This window comes from Pristiophorus japonicus, chromosome 18 (assembly GCF_044704955.1).
Source record: "Pristiophorus japonicus isolate sPriJap1 chromosome 18, sPriJap1.hap1, whole genome shotgun sequence".
NCBI lineage: Eukaryota > Metazoa > Chordata > Chondrichthyes > Pristiophoridae > Pristiophorus > Pristiophorus japonicus.
The window spans coordinates 3,233,323-3,250,661 of record NC_091994.1 but is presented as its reverse complement, the minus strand read 5'-3'; the positions used below and the strand labels follow the sequence as shown (position 1 = coordinate 3,250,661).

Genomic DNA, 17,339 nt, shown 5'->3' with positions numbered 1-17,339 from the left:
ACCCCCCCCCCCCCCCCCCACACCCCCCACCACCCAAACCCACCCACCCCCACCCCCCCAACCACACCCCACCCCCACCCACACCACACCCACACACCCACCCAACCCACCCTCCCCCTCTCTTCTCATCCCTTCCCCTCTCTTCTCATCCCTTCCCCTCTCTTCCTTCCCCCTCTCTTCTCCCCCTTCCCCTCTCTCTCCCCCCTTCCCCTCTCCCCCTTCCCCTCTCCCCCTTCCCCTCTCCCCCTCTCTTCTCCCCCTCTCTTCTCCCCCTCTCTTCTCCCCTCTCTTCTCCCCCTCTCTTCTCCCCCTCTCTTCTCCCCCTCTCTTCTCCCCCTCTCTTCTCCCCCTCTCTTCTCCCCTCTCTTCTCCCCCTCTCTTCTCCCCCTCTCTTCTCCCCCTCTCTTCTCCCCCTCTCTTCTCCCCCTCTCTTCTCCCCCTCTCTTCTCCCCCTCTCTTCTCCCCCTCTCTTCTCCCCCTCTCTTCTCCTCCTCTCTTCTCCCCCTCTCTTCTCCCCCTCTCTTCTCCCCCTCTCTTCTCCTCCCCCTCTCTCCTCCCCCTCTCTCCTCCCCCTCTCTCCTCCCCCTCTCTCCTCCCCCTCTCTTCTCTCCCCCTCTCTTCTCTCCCCTCCCCCTCTCTTCTCCCCCTCCCCCTCTCTTCTCCCCCTCCCCCTCTCTTCTCCCCCTCCCCCTCTCTTCTCCTCTTTCTCTCCCCTCTGCTTACTCCCCGATATATTCACAGAGCACAGCACACACAGCTCCTAATATGGCAGCCAGCTCTCTCAGAAGCCTCCGGAATCTGCCTGGTTCTGTTTATTATTCACTCTGCAGTTGCAGTACACAATACGTCCACATCCACAGTGTGGAGCTACAAACATTACAAGCTTACAGACATTACACTTCTCCCTCCTTAATAAAGAAGTTATTATAACAAACATCAAACATTACTTTCATGTTTATACATAACACAGGATATAAACTTTTTTCCCCCATATTTACAAATTTTACTTTACCACTTGTTTCCTGTTTCGAAGAGGATACCTTCGCTCTCGAACAGAACCTTCCAAACATGGTATCGAACCTAAACTCATTCGAGGCTCATCCTGAGGAACGTTTTCCTCCACGGAATTTCCTTGATTTTCATTTGAACTCACTCTAACTTCAGGCTCTTTGTTTTCCTGAATCGGACTCAGATTTTCATTCTGATTCTCTTCTGGATTTGTTTCCAGTACATTGGATTTAGGATTTGCTACTGGTGTATCAAAACTATCTGATGAGGCAGAAATAATTGAATCATTCCCACCTTCAACTCCTTCCATGTCTGTAGGTAAAATATGATCAATATGAACAAACCTAACCTGTCCATTATCAAACATCTTTACCAAATATGTGCGAGGACCACATATCTTCACCATTCTTCCTGGTAACCACTTTAACCATTTATGGTGATGGTTCTTCACTCTCACCTTCTGATTTAATTTCACACTTCTCTCTTTTACTCTACCTCTATCATGATTCTCTTTCTTTCTTAATTGTGTCTCTTCTACGGACTGTGCCAAATTTGGTTTTAACAACAAGAATCTGGTTTGTGGCTGTCGTTTGAGAAACAACTCTGCTGGTGTTCTACCAGTAGTTGTATGAGGAGTATTTCGATATATAATCAAAAAATTAACCAATTTGTGATCCACTGACAACTGTCGTTTCCTTGGATTTGGATCTAACATTTGTTTTATGAGGGCACGTTTTACAAGTTGTACAGTGCGCTCTGCTGCACCATTCGAAGCAGGGTGGTATGGTGGAACCTTAGTATATTTCACACCATTTTTGCTCGTGAATTGTGCAAATTCTTCTGAACGAAATTATGGTCCATTATCCGAAACAATTTCTTCAGGGAGGCCAAATGAAGAAAATAATTTTCGTAAAATGTCCAATATTTTACTTGTTGTTATTTTCCACATTGGAAACACCTCAACCCACTTCGAATGGCTATCAATCACAATGAACAATTGTTGTCCTTCTAACTCAGCAAAATCAATATGTAGCCTTTGCCACATCCTGGGAGGCCATTTCCATGGCTGTAATGGTACTGGTGGTGGTTGCTTGCTTACCGATTGACATGTCGTACACTGACTCACGATGTACTCTATATCTTTATCAAAACCTGACCACCATAAATAACTGCGTGCAAAACTCTTGGTCAAGCACATTCCCAGGTGCTGGTCATGGAGGTCTCCTAATAATTTGGACCTGAATTTATTTGGTATAACCACTCTTGCACCCACATGATACAATCTTTATCGACTGATAATTAATTCCTATGAATGAAGAATGGATGTGTATCGTTGTCTGTTACCTGGTTTGGCCATCCATTTGCACTATACTCATACACCTTTGACATCACTGGGTCACGTTTGGTTGCTCTACCAATCTCTTCAGCTGTGACTGGCAGTTCATCAATGTATGAAAAATAAAACACTTCTTCCCTATCGGGTGTAACTTGTGATGGGGAAGGCAATCTAGACATTGCATCAGCATTACTGTGATCAGCAGATCGTCTGTATTCAATATCATATGTATATGCTGACAAAATCAAAGCCCATCTCTGCATTCGGGCTGCAGCTAATGTTAGAACTGGGGACTTTGGATGAAGGATTGCTGTTAGGGGCTTATGGTCGTAACGATGGTAAACTTACGACCATACAAGTATTTGTGAAACTTCTTGACCCCAAAAATTAATGCCAAAGCTTCCCTTTCAATTTTCTAATAATTACTCTCACTGGCACTGAGAGTGCGTGAAGCAAAAGCAATTGGTCTCTCCTCCCCACTACATAATACATGAGAGATCACTGCCCCAACTCCATACAGAGAGGCATCACATGCTAGCTTAATCTCCTTAGATATGTCATAGTGAACAAACATGGTGCTCTCTATCAATTTGCTTTTACACTCCTTGAATGCTGTATCGCATTCTTTTGACCACTTCCAATCCAGCTTCAGTGAGCTCAACCAATTTCTTCCTAATAAAGCAGACTTGTCTCCCTTCACTACTATTAGAGGCAAGTTCTGAAATTGATCTTTATATTTCACCGGTACGGTGATACGACCTACCACAGGAATTTTCTCTCCCGACTAGCCTCGCAGCTCTATCTTGGATTTCTCCAGTTGGAAACCACGTAATTTGTCGAGGTACAGCGACTCCGGTACTACACTCATGGATGCACACGTGTCAATTTCCATTGGTATCTTGAATCCCGCAACATCTGTGTGGATTTTGATGCTTTCCGAATCGCTGTCCATTAACCTCGTGCGCCTAATGACGTGTAACTCTAACATCTCCTCGCCCTGTTGTTGTTCTTCCATGCTATGTAGTCTCTTGGGATTTCTACTCATAGCTTTGAATGCTTGACTCTCATAGCTTTAAAAACTGGTTTACCCTTCAGTCGGCATGCCTTCGCAAGATGCCCAGTCTTCCTGCAGAAGAAACACTCTGCCTTCACGTATGGACAACTTTGAGCAATGTGTTGTCCCAGGCACCTATAGCACGACTTCGACGCTCTGTTAGAATTTCCAGTTTCTGAGACTTTGGGCCCCCACCATCTTTTACTTAGAACCTGCAGGTGATTTACCTCAGTTGAGTGACGACCGTAATTTAATTCTCGGGAATATTGTTCGGCCATGTCCATCGACCTCGCTATCTGGCAAGCAATCTCAAAAGTTAAGTCATCCGTCGTCAATAACTTCCTTCTGATCACATCATTTTTCACCCCACAAACAAAACGATCCCATAATGCTCGGTTTTGAAAGTTTCCAAAATTACAGTACATCGATAGCTTTTTTAATGCTACAATGCAATCACTGATACTTTCATCAGCCTTTTGATTCCGAATCCCGAAATGATAGGTTTCAGCAATTTCTAACGGTTTGGGGTTATAGTGCTGCTCCAGCTTCGTTAAAATCTCTTTAAGCATTGTGTCCTTTGGCTTGTCAGGCACAAGCAGATTTACAAGGGTTTTGTACAATGCCGGACCCGCCTCCGATAAGAAGATCGCTTTCTTACGTTCCAACATAGCCCGGTTCTGGACTGCATTGTCTGGAACTTCGATTATGTTATTTGCAGTGAAATACATTTCTAGCCAATCCACATATGCTTTAAAACATTCCCGGTCATGTCTATATTCCCCCAAATGTCTGATTACATCTGCCATTTTAATCTCTAGCTGTTCACACCATGTGCTGTATTTTACCTCGGATTTTGTAGCTTTTTTCCAAAGACAGAAACTTCCAAAGTCTCTCTGTCGACTGTCTGAATCCTTCACCAACAAAATTTAAGCTTTAAATCATCCGACAAATCCCATCTCATCGCCAAATGTGATATATTCACAAAGCACAGCACACACATGGCAGGTAGCTCTCTCGGAAGCCTACGGAATCTGCCTGGTTCTGTTTATTATTAACTCTGCAGTTGCAGTACAGAATACGCCCACATCCACAGTGTGGAGCTACAAACATTACAAGCTTACAGACATTACACTCTCCCCTCTCCTCTCTCCCACTCCTCCCCTCTCCCCCCCTCCTCCCTCTCAATCACAAACCCAAGTCATGCATTCAGTCTCACATCCCTCTGTGTAAAAAGAATCCCTCTTGCTCGCGTTCCTCAATCTCTCTCTATCTATATCTTACATTTTATAAACTAATCAAACTTTGTAAGCGAGGATAAAACCATGGTCCGGATGGATTGCATCTACGCTTATTAAAAGAGTTAAGGGAGAGAGAGCAGAGGCACTATTGTATGTCCATAAAAAAATCATTAGAAAGGGGAATAGTGCCAGAGGACTGGCGGACAGTGAATGCAATTTCTATATTTAAAAGGGAGATGGAAACAGTGCAGGGAACTGCAGACCAATTAGCTTAACGTCGGTGTTAGGAAATATAATGGATTCAGTACTCTAGAAAACATCTAGAAACTGAAAATAGAATAATGATCAGTCAGTACGGATTCCAAAAGGGTAGGTCATGCTTAACCAACCTTGTTGAATTCTTTGAAGAATAAGTAACAGAAAGAGTGGACAAGGATAATGCAGTGGTTGTAATATATTTGGGATTTTCCAAAGACCTTCGATAAGGTGCCACACGGCAGACTCATGACGGAGGTCAGAATGTGCGGAGTCTGGGAACAAGAAGCGGGAATGGGGAGCAAGCTGGCTACAAACCACCAAACCCAGAGTGGCAAATGGTGGGAGGTGGTGTTCCACAGGGATCGGTGCTGCGACCATTGCTGGTCCCCATCTTACACAAACCATTCAGAATTGGGAATCGGAAGTACAATTTCACAATTTGCGGATGACATCAAATTGGGGACATAGTCAGTACTGACAGTACAAAGCACAAGAGGACATTGATAAACTTGCAGAATGGGTGTGTAAGTGTCACATGAATCTCAATATAGATAGGTGTGAGGGGGTGCATTTTGAGAGGAACAATAAGGAGACGACATATTCCTTGGATAACAAGAATCTAAATGGGGAAGAGGAATAAAAGGATCTGTGGGTACAGATTCACAAATCACTAAAAGTAATGACACAGCTTAACAAGGTCATAAAAAACAGCCAAGCAAGCACTTGTGTTTATTCCTAGAGGGATAGGATTGAAAAGCAGAGAGATGATAAACCTATATCGAACCTTGTGACCACACTTGGAGCATGGTGCACAGTTCTGGTCTCCATATTACAAAAAGGATATCGAGGCACTGGAGAAGGTGCAGCGAAGAGTTACAGGGATGATACCAGAACTGAGAGGTTATAACTATCAGGAAAGGCTGAACAGCCTGGGCTCTTTGCTCCAGAGAATAGAAGACTGAGGTGTGACCTGATTGAGGACGATAAAATTATGGAGCGATTCGATAGGTTAGACATAGAGATGTTTCCCCTTGTGGAGGAGACCAGAACTGGGGACCATCAATATCAGACAGTCACTAATAAATCCAATGGGGTATTCAGGAGAAACCTCTTTACCCATTGAGTGGTGAGAATGTGGAACTCGCTGCCACAGGGAGGGGTTGAGGCGAATAGTATCGATGCATTTAAGGGGAAGCTGGATAAACACATGGGGGAGAAAGGAATAGAAGGATATGGTGATGGGGTGAGATGGAGAGGGGTGGGAGGGGGCTGGTGTGGAGCATAAACCCCGGCACGGAACGGTGGGGCCCAATGGCCTGTTTCTGGGCTGTACATTGGATGCAATTCCATTTAATATTAATATCCACTCGTTTCAGACCCTCATTCACTGGAAACAATCTATTTCCATCTACTCAGTCCAACCCAGTCATCATTTTAAACATCCCTATCAAATGGGGTGTGGACACATTCTGTAATGGATACAGAATACACCCTCCCATAACTCACAACTAATCTCCAGTCTCGTTCAAAGAGGCCACGGGACAGCTGGTGTAAAATGAATTTTGTTCCACATCTAACCCGTGCTGTACCTGCCCTGGGAGTGTTTGATGAGACAGTGTAGAAGGAGCTTTACTCTGTATCTAACCCCCTATACCTGTCCTGGGAGTGTTTGATGGGACAGTGTAGAGGGAGCTTTACTCTGTATCTAACCCCCTGTACCTGCCCTGGGAGTGTTTGATGGGACGGTGTAGAGGGAGCTTTACTCTGTATCTAACCCCGTGCTGTACCTGCCCTGGGAGTGTTTGATGGGACAGTGTAGAGGGAGCAGAATATTCACAAATTTGAAACATACAAAGGGAGGCGAAAGATTGTGGACAGGAGGGAGAAGTCCCGTGGTGGACTGACGATGAATTGGAAGGAGCTCGGTGATTTCTTCCCCCTCGCAGCTGGCAGCAAGTGGTTAAAACTGCGAGCTAACGAGAGCCCAGAGGGTTAAGGAGGAAATGCTGTGCTGTCGGTGGTCCTGATTGGTTAACGCTGTGTCAGTCGGTCTCCGTGGAGACTGTGTGCCCACGAACAGATGTTGCCATTGACGTCAATCCCCACCCTTTAAAGGAGAACAGCAAATGTGCGAGGCCGAGAAAGAGAGCGAGAGAAAGAGAACAAGGGAGATCAATTCAGCCCAGCGTTAGAATCGTCACATTCCAAACCCATCTGCTGCGTGGAAGGAATTGACGTCAGTGCAGTCTTCCTCATCCCTTCCCTCCTTTCCTCTCTCCCTCTCTCTCTTTCTCGCCCCCCACCCCCACCACCCCCTGTCCCCGTACCAACTGACCCTCTGGTCGCTCTTCCCCAGCGGCTACTTTTCACCAGCAGGCCGAGACGCCAATTGTCTGGCGAGCTATTTGACTCTGGAGGGCGTCGTCTCTGCCTCCTCAGTTTCTAAATATCAAGAAATGGAGGTCTGTCTGTTTGCAGCCCCCCCTCCCCGCTCCACCGCCCCCCTCTCCACCCCACCCCTCTCCCCTCTCCACCCTCTCCCCTCTCCACCCTATCCCCTTCCCTCTCCACCTTCACCCCCCCTCCCCTCTCCACCTCCACCCCCCCTCCCCTCTCCACCCTGACCCTCTTTCCACCCCCACCCCTGCCCAGGGGCACTGACCCTACTGTCACCCCAATTAGCTTGGTACAGGCAGGGGGGTGGGTTAGAGTTTGGGCGAAACAGTGATTGGACAATGGGAGGCCTTTGAGGAGGAGCTAGTTCGGGCACGGGAGTGGACAGGAAGGGCAGCCGATGCTCGAGCTCCCTGGGATGACTGAAGATACCAAGGTTAAAATGTGATCAACAGAGGAAACGTAAGGTTGATAATTCAGCAGCGAGCCAGGCTGAATATAGAAAGTACAGAGGAAATCTAAAAGAATAAGAGGAACAAAGAGAGAATAGATCAGCGGCTAATGTAAGACGGAACCCTAAAGTCTTTTATAAACACGCCAAATAGTAAAAGGGTCGTCGGGAAGGGTGGGGCCAATTCGCGACCAGAAAGGAGATCTTCTTGTGGAGGCTAAGGCACTAAATGAGCAGTAAAGAAGGGGCAGTATGGGATCAAACTAGATAAAGAAAAGTCACTTATAAAGTTGGCAGGGTTCAAAACAGAAAAGTCACCCATTCCGGATAGGATACACCCTAGGTTACTGAGGGAAGTCAGGGTGGAAATCGCAAGGGCTCTGGTCATAATCTTCCAATTCACCTTGGATATGGGTATGGTGCCAGAGGACTGGAGCATTGCAAATGTTACACTCCTGCTCAAAAATAGGCGCGAGGAATAAACCCGGAAATTACAGCCAGTCAGCCTAATGTCGGGTAAACTTGTAAGGACAATAATCCGGGACAGAATTAATTGGCATTTGAAAAATTATAGGTTCATAAATGAAAATTCGCACGGATTTGTTAAAGGAAAATTGTGTTTGACTGGCTTGACCGTGTTCTTTGATGAAGTATCAGAGAGGGTTGACGAGGGTAGTGCGATTGATGCTGTGTATATGGACTTTCAAAAGACGTTTGACAAATTGCCACATAATAAACTTTTTAGCAAAATGAAAGCCCATGGGATGAAACGGCCAGTGGAAGCGTGGATACGTAACTGGCTGAGGGACAGAAAGCAGAGTGTGGTGGTGAACGGTTGTTTCTCCGACGGGAGAGGAGTGTACAGTGGTGTTCCCCAGGGGCCACTGCTCTTTTTGATATATATTAATGACCTGGATTTGGGGGTATAGAGAGCACAATTTCAAAGTTTGCAAACGACCAAAGAGCTGACACAGACACGACGGGCCGAATGACCTCCTGTGCTGTACTATTCTATGAAGGTCCTATCCGAAAGGCGACAGCTCCGACAATGCAGCGCACCCTCAGTACTGCACTTGTGGGGCCTTCATCTCTGGAATGGAGTTTAAACCTACCACCCTCTGATTCAGTGGCGAGAGAGTGCTACGCACTGAGCCACGGCATGGGGCGGGAGATCGGGAGTTTAAAAACTGCGCTGTGGTCTCTGAATTTCATCTCTGTTCTGCAACACGGATTCAGTCTCTCGCTCTCGGTGTTGTCTGACTGTGTTTGTGCCCGCAAGAAAGGAGAGGGAAATCAGATCTGGAGTGCAACTGCTCTCTGGAGAAAGTGTCTCTCCGGTTATGGGGAATGTGAGCTGCAGGTGAAATTAAAACAAGATGAATCTCCAGCATCCTTGTCAGATTGATGACGTTAGTTGGCGTCTATTTTTAGAGTGTGGGTCAGAGAGCGAGAGAAAGAGAGAGAGAGAGACAGAGAGAGGGACTGAAATGGTTTGGTGGAACAGCATGGAATTAAATCTGCAACTCGCGCTCCTCGAAAAGCTGGGGAGGGGGAGAGGGGCAGCAGTGTTCCCTCTCATTATTATTTTAGGTGGTTGCTCCCTTTGGAATGCATCTTTTCCAGCGGCGCAGCTGGTGAGCGCCTTGTGTGGGACCGCCCAGCGTGGGGGAGGGGCGTTGCTGGTGGTCAATTGAAAATTGGTGCATAGACTTTCATTGGGGTGATCGAATCATAATGTGTCAGGGGAGAGACTGTTAAACTCCGCCCGTGCCTCAGCTCTTCCGCTGCTGAAGCCCTCATCCATGCCAACGCACTCCTGGCTAGCCTCCAACATTCCACCCAACGTAAACTAGAGGTGATCCAAAACTTGGCTGCCCTGTATCCTAACTCGCACCCAGTCCCGCTCACCATCACCCCCTGTGCTCACTGCCTCGTGTCCTAACTCACACCGAGTCCCGCTCACCCATCACCCCCTGTGCTCACTGCCCCGTGTCCTAACTCGCACCCAGTCCCACTCACCCATCACCCCCTGTGCTCACTGCCCCGTGTCCTAACTCGCACCCAGTCCCACTCACCCATCACCCCCTGTGCTCGCTGACCTACATTGGCTCCCGGTTAAGCAACGCCTCGATTTCAAAATTCTCATCACTATTTTCAAATCTCTCCATGACCTCGCCACTCCCTATCTCTGTAATCTCCTCCAGCCCCACAACCCCCCGAGATGTCTGCGCCCCTCTAATTCTGCCCTCTTGAGCAGCCCTGATTATAACCGCTCCACCATCGGTGGCCGTGCCTTCTGTTGCTTGGGGCCCCAAGCTCTTGAACTCCCTCCCTAAACCAACCGCCTCTCTACCTCTCTTTCCTCCTTCAAGATGCTCCTTAAAAGCGACTTCTTTGACCAAACTTTTGGTCATCTGCACTAATTTCTACTTAATGCAGCTCAGTGTCAAATTTTTATCTCATAACACTCCTGTGAAGCACCTTGGGACGTTTCACTATGTTAAAGGCGCTATATAAATACACGTTGTTATCGAGTTGTTTAGGATGATTAAAGGAGTTGATGGGGTAGATCGAGAGAAACAATTCCCTCTGGTGGGGGGAGTCCAGAACAAGGGGCAGGACCTTAAAATTAGAGCCAGGCCGTTCAGGGTGATGTCAGGGAGCACTTCTTCACACAAAGGGCAGTGGGAATCGGGAACTCTCTCCCCCAAAAAGCTGTTGAGGTCGAGGGGTCAATTGGACATTTCAAAACTGAGATGGATAGGTTTTTGTTGGGTAAGGGGATTAAGGGTTACTGATGGAGTTAAGACACCGAGCGGCCGTGATCTCATTGAATGGCGGAACAGGATCGAGGGGCTGAATGGCCTCTTCCTGTTTGTATCGTGTTCAGGGCGAGACTATTAGCCACGGTTTACAGAGATAATGGCCTCCTCCTGCACAGAGTAAAAGAAAGACTTGCATTTATATAGCCCCTTTCACGACCACTGGAAGTCTCAAAGCGCTTTACAGCCAATGAAGTACTTTTGGACTGTAGTCACTGTTGTAATGTGGGAAACACGGCAGCCAATTTGCACACAGCAAGCTCCCAAACACAGCAATGTGATAATGACTATATAATCTGTTTTAGTGATGTTGGTTAAGGGATAAATATTGGCCCCAGGACACCAGGGATAACTCCCCTGCTCTTCTTCGAAATAGTGCCCTGGGATCTTTTACGTCCACTTGAGAGGGCAGATGGAGCCTCAGTTTAACGTTTCATCCAAAAGACGGCACCTCAGTCAGTGCAGCGCTCCCTCAGTATTGCCCGTCCGACAGTGCGGCGCTCCCTCAGTACTGTCCCTCCGACAGTGAGGCGCTCCTTCAGTACTGCCCCAACAGTGTGGCGCTCCCTCAGTACTGCCCCTCCGACAGTGCGGCGCTCCCTCAGTACTGCCCCTCCGACAGTGCGGCGCTCCCTCAGTACTGCCCCTCCGACAGTGCGGTGCTCCCTCAGTACTGCCCCTCCGACAGTGCGGCGCTCCCTCAGTACTGCCCCTCCGACAGTGCGGTGCTCCCTCAGTACTGCCCCTCCAACAGTGCGGTGCTCCCTCAGCACTGCCCTGCAGTGTCAGCCTAGAGTCGAGGAACTGGGTGGGGCGGAGCGATAAGGATGAATTTTATGAATAAAAGATTATTTTAATTTTATTTTGGGATCAGAAAGATTTGGGTCAGTCAGTGGGACGTTAGCCTGAGGAAGATTTTTGAAGACCAGGCCCTCAAAACTGGTCTACAGGGCTGTAGTAATACCCGCCCTCCTGTATGGCTCAGAGACATGGACCATGTACAGTAGACACCTCAAGTCGCTGGAGAAATACCACCAACGATGTCTCCGCAAGATCCTACAAATCCCCTGGGAGGACAGACGCACCAACATCAGTGTCCTCGACCAGGCCAACATCCCCAGCATTGAAGCACTGACCACACTCGATCAGCTCCGCTGGGCAGGCCGCATATTCTGCATGCCAGACACGAGACTCCCAAAGCAAGTGTCCTACTCAGAGCTCCTTCATGGCAAACGAGCCAAAGGTGGGCAGCGGAAACGCTATAAGGGACACCCTCAAAGCCTCCCTGATAAAGTGCAACATCCCCACCGACACCTGGGAGTCCCTGGCCAAAGACCGCCCCAAGTGGAGAAAGTGCATCCGGGAGGGCGCTGAGCACCTCGAGTCTCATCGCCGAGAGCATGCAGAAACCAAGCGCAGGCAGCGGAAGGAGCGTGCGGCAAACCTGTCCCACCCTCCCCTTCCCTCAACCACTGTCTGTCCCACCTGTGACAGGGTCTGTGGCTCTCGTTCAGCCACCAAAGAACTCACTTCAGGAGTGGAAGCAAGTCTTCCTCGATTCTGAGGGATTGCCTATGATGATGATGATGAGCGGGAGACTTTGAGGGGCCTTGGTTTGTAGCTTTTGGGCCAATTTTGAGACCACTTCAATAATACAGAGCTAGCCAGGAAAAATGTTGCACTTTCACTTGCTGCATTTGAAAAGAAAAATGAAAAACAGGAGAATGTGTGGAAAGGGATAATGAGCATGGGAGGAGGCTCGTGTGGAGCATAAACACGAGTATGGACCTGTTTTGCCGAACGGTCTCTCTCTGTGATGTACGTTCTGAGGAGTTTTGTAGAACAGGTACAACGTTTCCTTAAAAGATTTCTATTAATCTTACAATCTCGCAGCACAGGAAGAGGCCATTCGGCCCATCGAGCCTGTGCCGGCTCTGTGACAGAGCGATCCAATCAGTCCCACTCCCCCTGCCCTTTCCCACAGCACGGTAAATGTTTCCTCTTCCAGTATTTATCCAATTCCCGGTTTGAAAGTTACTATTGAATCTGCTCCCACCGCCCTTTCAGGCAGCGCGTTCCCGATCACAACAACTCGCTGCGTAAAAACATTCTCCTCATCTTCCCTACGGGTTCCATCGCCGATTATCGTCAATCCGTGTCCCTCTGGTTACCGACCCTCCTGCCCCAGGGAACAGTCTCTCCTTATTTACTCTGTCAAACCCCCTCATGATTTTGAACCCCTCGATTAAATCTCCCCTTAACCTTCTCTGCTCCAAGGAGAACAGCCCCAGCTTCTCCAGTCTCTGCACATAACTGAAGTCCCTCATCCCGGGGACCATTCTGGTCAATCTCCTCCGCACCCTCTCCAAGGCCTTCACATCCTCCCTGAAGTGCGGGGCCCAGAGTTGGCCACAATCCTCCAGCTAATCGAGGTGTTTGAAATGTTGAAAGAATTTTATCGGGTCAATGTTGAGAAACTATTTTCTCTGGTGCAATGGAGTCCAGATAAAAGGGCACTTTACCCATAAATTAGAGGCAGGCCGTTCAGGGCTGAAACAGGATGTGCTTTCTCACGTAAAGGGTGGTAGAAATCTGGAACTTTCACAAAAAAGCCATGGATGCTGGGGGTTAATTGGAGGGTTCAGATCTGAGACAGCTGCCGGCTATCAATGGATATGGGGCAAAGGCAGGAATGTGGGGTTGAGGTGCAGGTCAGCCATGAACTAACTGAATGGCGGAACAGGCCCGAGGGGCCGAATGGCCTCACCCTGTTCCGATGCACGGGGGTGGGGGGCAGGGGGTTAGGTCAAACCAATATGTATCCCGCCATGTGCCGTGGAGAAGCAGAGAGGTTTAGGGAGGGAATTCCAGAGCTGAAAGCACGGCCGCCAATGGTGGAGCGATTTATAATCAGGGATGCTCAGGAGGGCAGAATTGGAGGAGCGCAGAGATCTTGGAGGGTTATGGAGGAGGTTACAGAGATAGGGAGGGGCGAGGGCATGGAGGGATTTGAAAACCAGGATGAGAATTTTGAAATCGAGGCGTTGCCCGACCGGGAGCCAATGTCGGTCAGCGAGCATAGGGGGTGATGGGTGAGTGGGACTCGGTGTGAGTTAGGACACGGTCAGTGAGCACAAGGGGTGATGGGTGAGCGGGACTCGATGTGAGTTAGGACACGGGGCAGCGAGCACAGGGGGTGATGGGTGAGCGGGACTCGGTGTGAGTTAGGACACGGGGCAGCGAGCACAAGGGGTGATGGGTGAGTGGGACTCAGTGTGAGTTAGGACACGGTCAGTGAGCACGTGGGGTGATGGGTGAGTGGGACTCGGTGTGAGTTAGGACACGGTCAGTGAGCACAAGGGGTGATGGGTGAGCGGGACTCGATGTGAGTTAGGACACGGGGCAGCGAGCACAGGGGGTGATGGGTGAGTGGGACTGGGTGGGAGTTAGGACACGGTCAGTGAGCACAGGGGGTGATGGGTGAGTGGGACTCGGTGTGAGTTAGGACACGGTCAGTGAGCACAAGGGGTGATGGGTGAGCGGGACTCGATGTGAGTTAGGACACGGGGCAGCGAGCACAGGGGGTGATGGGTGAGCGGGACTCGGTGCGAGTTAGGACACGGGGCACAGGGGGTGATGGGTGAGTGGGACTGGGTGTGAGTTAGGACACGGTCAGTGAGCACAGGGGGTGATGGGTGAGCGGGACTCAGTGTGAGTTAGGACACGGGGCAGTGAGCACAGGGGGTGATGGGTGAGTGGGACTGGGTGTGAGTTAGGACACGGTCAGTGAGCACAGGGGGTGATGGGTGAGTGGGACTCGGTGTGAGTTAGGACACGGGGCAGTGAGCACAGGGGGTGATGGGTGAGTGGGACTGGGTGTGAGTTAGGACACGGGGCAGTGAGCACAGGGGGTGATGGGTGAGTGGGACTGGGTGTGAGTTAGGACACGGTCAGTGAGCACAGGGGGTGATGGGTGAGTGGGACTGGGTGTGAGTTAGGACACGGGGCAGTGAGCACAGGGGGTGATGGGTGAGTGGGACTCGGTGTGAGTTAGGACACGGTCAGTGAGCACAGGGGGTGATGGGTGAGTGGGACTGGGTGTGAGTTAGGACACGGGGTCAGTGAGCACAGGGGGTGATGGGTGAGTGGGACTCGGTGTGAGTTAGGACACGGTCAGTGAGCACAGGGGGTGATGGGTGAGTGGGACTGGGTGCGAGTTAGGACACGGGGTAGTGAGCACAGGGGGTGATGGGTGAGTGGGACTGGGTGTGAGTTAGGACACGGGGCAGTGAGCACAGGGGGTGATGGGTGAGCGGGACTCAGTGTGAGTTAGGACACGGGGCAGTGAGCACAGGGGGTGATGGGTGAGTGGGACTGGGTGTGAGTTAGGACACGGTCAATGAGCACAGGGGGTGATGGGTGAGTGGGACTCGGTGTGAGTTAGGACACGGTCAATGAGCACAGGGGGTGATGGGTGAGTGGGACTGGGTGTGAGTTAGGACACGGTCAGTGAGCACAGGGGGTGATGGGTGAGTGGGACTGGGTGCGAGTTAGGACACGGGGTAGTGAGCACAGGGGGTGATGGGTGAGTGGGACTGGGTGTGAGTTAGGACACGGGGCAGTGAGCACAGGGGGTGATGGGTGAGTGGGACTGGGTGCGAGTTAGGACACGGTCAGTGAGCACAGGGGGTGATGGGTGAGCGGGACTCGGTGCAAATGATCAAGGCGCCGAGACTCCCTCCGGCACTGACAGCTCTTGCCCAGATCGTAGCGTCAAACCAGCCAGGCCCTCCTCTGCTCCACACTAACCTCCCGCTCGTTCCTTCCTCTGCAGCTTCGACATCGAAAATGGCTTTTCTGCGGGACGCAGCCCGCTCGAGCCTCAGACCAGCCCCAGCTCGGGGCTGGTGCTGCAGGCCAACTACGCCCACAGCCAGCGGCGGGAGTCGTTCCTCTACCGCTCCGACAGTGACTATGACCTCTCCCCGAGGAACGTGTCCCGGAACTCCTCCATCGCCAGTGACATGTGAGTGACTTTCTAATCCTACTCTGTGTTAACTTTACTGATCGCATCACTGTCCTCAACCAGGAGTTGCTGGAGCAACATGCAATGATAAGTGTGGGACCAGGCCCGAGCACTGCTCGCGAAGGCCTGTTTTTGAGGCCTGCTCTCGGAGGGTGTGGGGCAGGGTGTTGAACAGAAGCAACGATTGGATCCTGGCAGCCAATCACGGGAAGCCTTGACACTTGTTCGGGTCGCCCACTCGGTGAGACATATTCCTGGAGGTTTCGACATCCCCAACCGCCCTGCCCCCCCTCCCCTTATTGGCCCATCCTCAGGGAGCCCTGCCTTTCCCACGGACAGCCAAAAGCCAAAAGACTCCTTGTTCCCCGATTGGATGGTTCTTGACTCTCAGTCAAACGGCCTTTATCCCTAACCTCCGAGAAAAATGTTTTAGTAAACATTTTATTTCATGCCGCCTGCTGATTTTTCTCCCTGGGCGTTGCTCGCAGTGTCCTAGGGATTAATCTTCAATTCCTGGAGATTCCAGGCCAATCCTAGCCTCAGTTAGCTGGGAATTGTGGGCAGGATTAAGAAGAACATAAGAAATAGGAGCAGGAGTCGGCCATTTGGCTCCTCGATCCTGCTCCACCATTCAATAAGATCATGGCTGATCTGATCCTGGCCTCAGCTCCACTTCCCCGCCCGCTCCCCATAACCCTTGACTCCCTTTTCGCTCAAAAGTCTGTCGATCTCCGCCTTAAATATATTCAATGACCCAGCCACCACAGCTCTCTGGGGCAGAGAATTCCACAGATTTACAACCCTCAGAGAGAAGAAATTTCTCCTCATCTCAGTTTTAAATGGGTGGCCCCTTATTCTGAGACTATGCCCCCTAGTTTTAGTTTCCCCTATGAGTGGAAATATCCTCTCTGCATCCACCTTGTCGAGCCCCCTCATTATCTTATAAGTTTCAATAAGATCACCTCTCATTCTTCTGAACTCCAATGTGTATAGGCCCAACCTACTCAACCTATCCTCATAAGTCAACCCCCTCATCTCCGGAATCAACCTAGTGAACCTTCTCTGAACAGCCTCCAATGCAAGTATATCCTTCCTTAAATACGGAGACCAAAACTGTATGCAGTACTCCAGGTGTGGCCTCACCAATACCCTGTACAGTTGTAGCAGGACTTCTCTGCTTTTATACTCTATCCCCCTTGCAATAAAGACCAACATTCCATTTGCCTTCCTGATCACTTGCTGTACCTGCATACAAACTTTTTGTGTTTCATGCACAAGGCCCCCAGGTCCCTCTGTACTGCAGCACTTTGCAATTTTTCTCCATTTAAATTATAATTTGCTTTTCTATTATTTCTGCCAAAGTGGATAACCTCACATTTTCCCACATTATACTCCATCTGCCAAATTTTTGCCCACTCACTTAGCCTGTCTATGTCGCTTTGCAGATTTTTTGTGTCCTCCTCACAATTTGCTTTCCCACCCATCTTTGTGTCATCAGCAAACTTGGCTACATTACACTCGGTCCCTTCATCCAAGTCATTAATATAGATTGTAAATAGTTGAGGCCCCAGCACCGATCCCTGCAGCACCCCACTAGTTACTGTTTGCCAACCGGAAAATGATCCATTTATCCCGACTCTCTGTTTTCTGTTCGTTAGCCAATCCGCTATCCATACTAGTATATTACCCCCAACCCCGTGAACTTTTATCTTGTGCAATAACCTTTTATTTGGCACCTTATCGAATGCCTTC

The 17,339-nt window shown here is 49.7% G+C and overlaps 1 protein-coding gene across 2 annotated transcripts in view; it reads left to right on the top strand.

Moving 5' to 3' along the window:
- LOC139228500 (3',5'-cyclic-AMP phosphodiesterase 4C-like) overlaps positions 1 to 17,339 on the top strand; it is a 101,468-nt gene that overhangs the window by 19,662 nt on the left and 64,467 nt on the right. For both annotated transcript variants that reach the window (XM_070859567.1, XM_070859566.1), the window contains exon 2: positions 15,396 to 15,587. In XM_070859567.1, the coding sequence (XP_070715668.1) occupies positions 15,396 to 15,587 (192 nt within the window). The remainder of the gene's footprint in view (positions 1 to 15,395; positions 15,588 to 17,339) is intronic.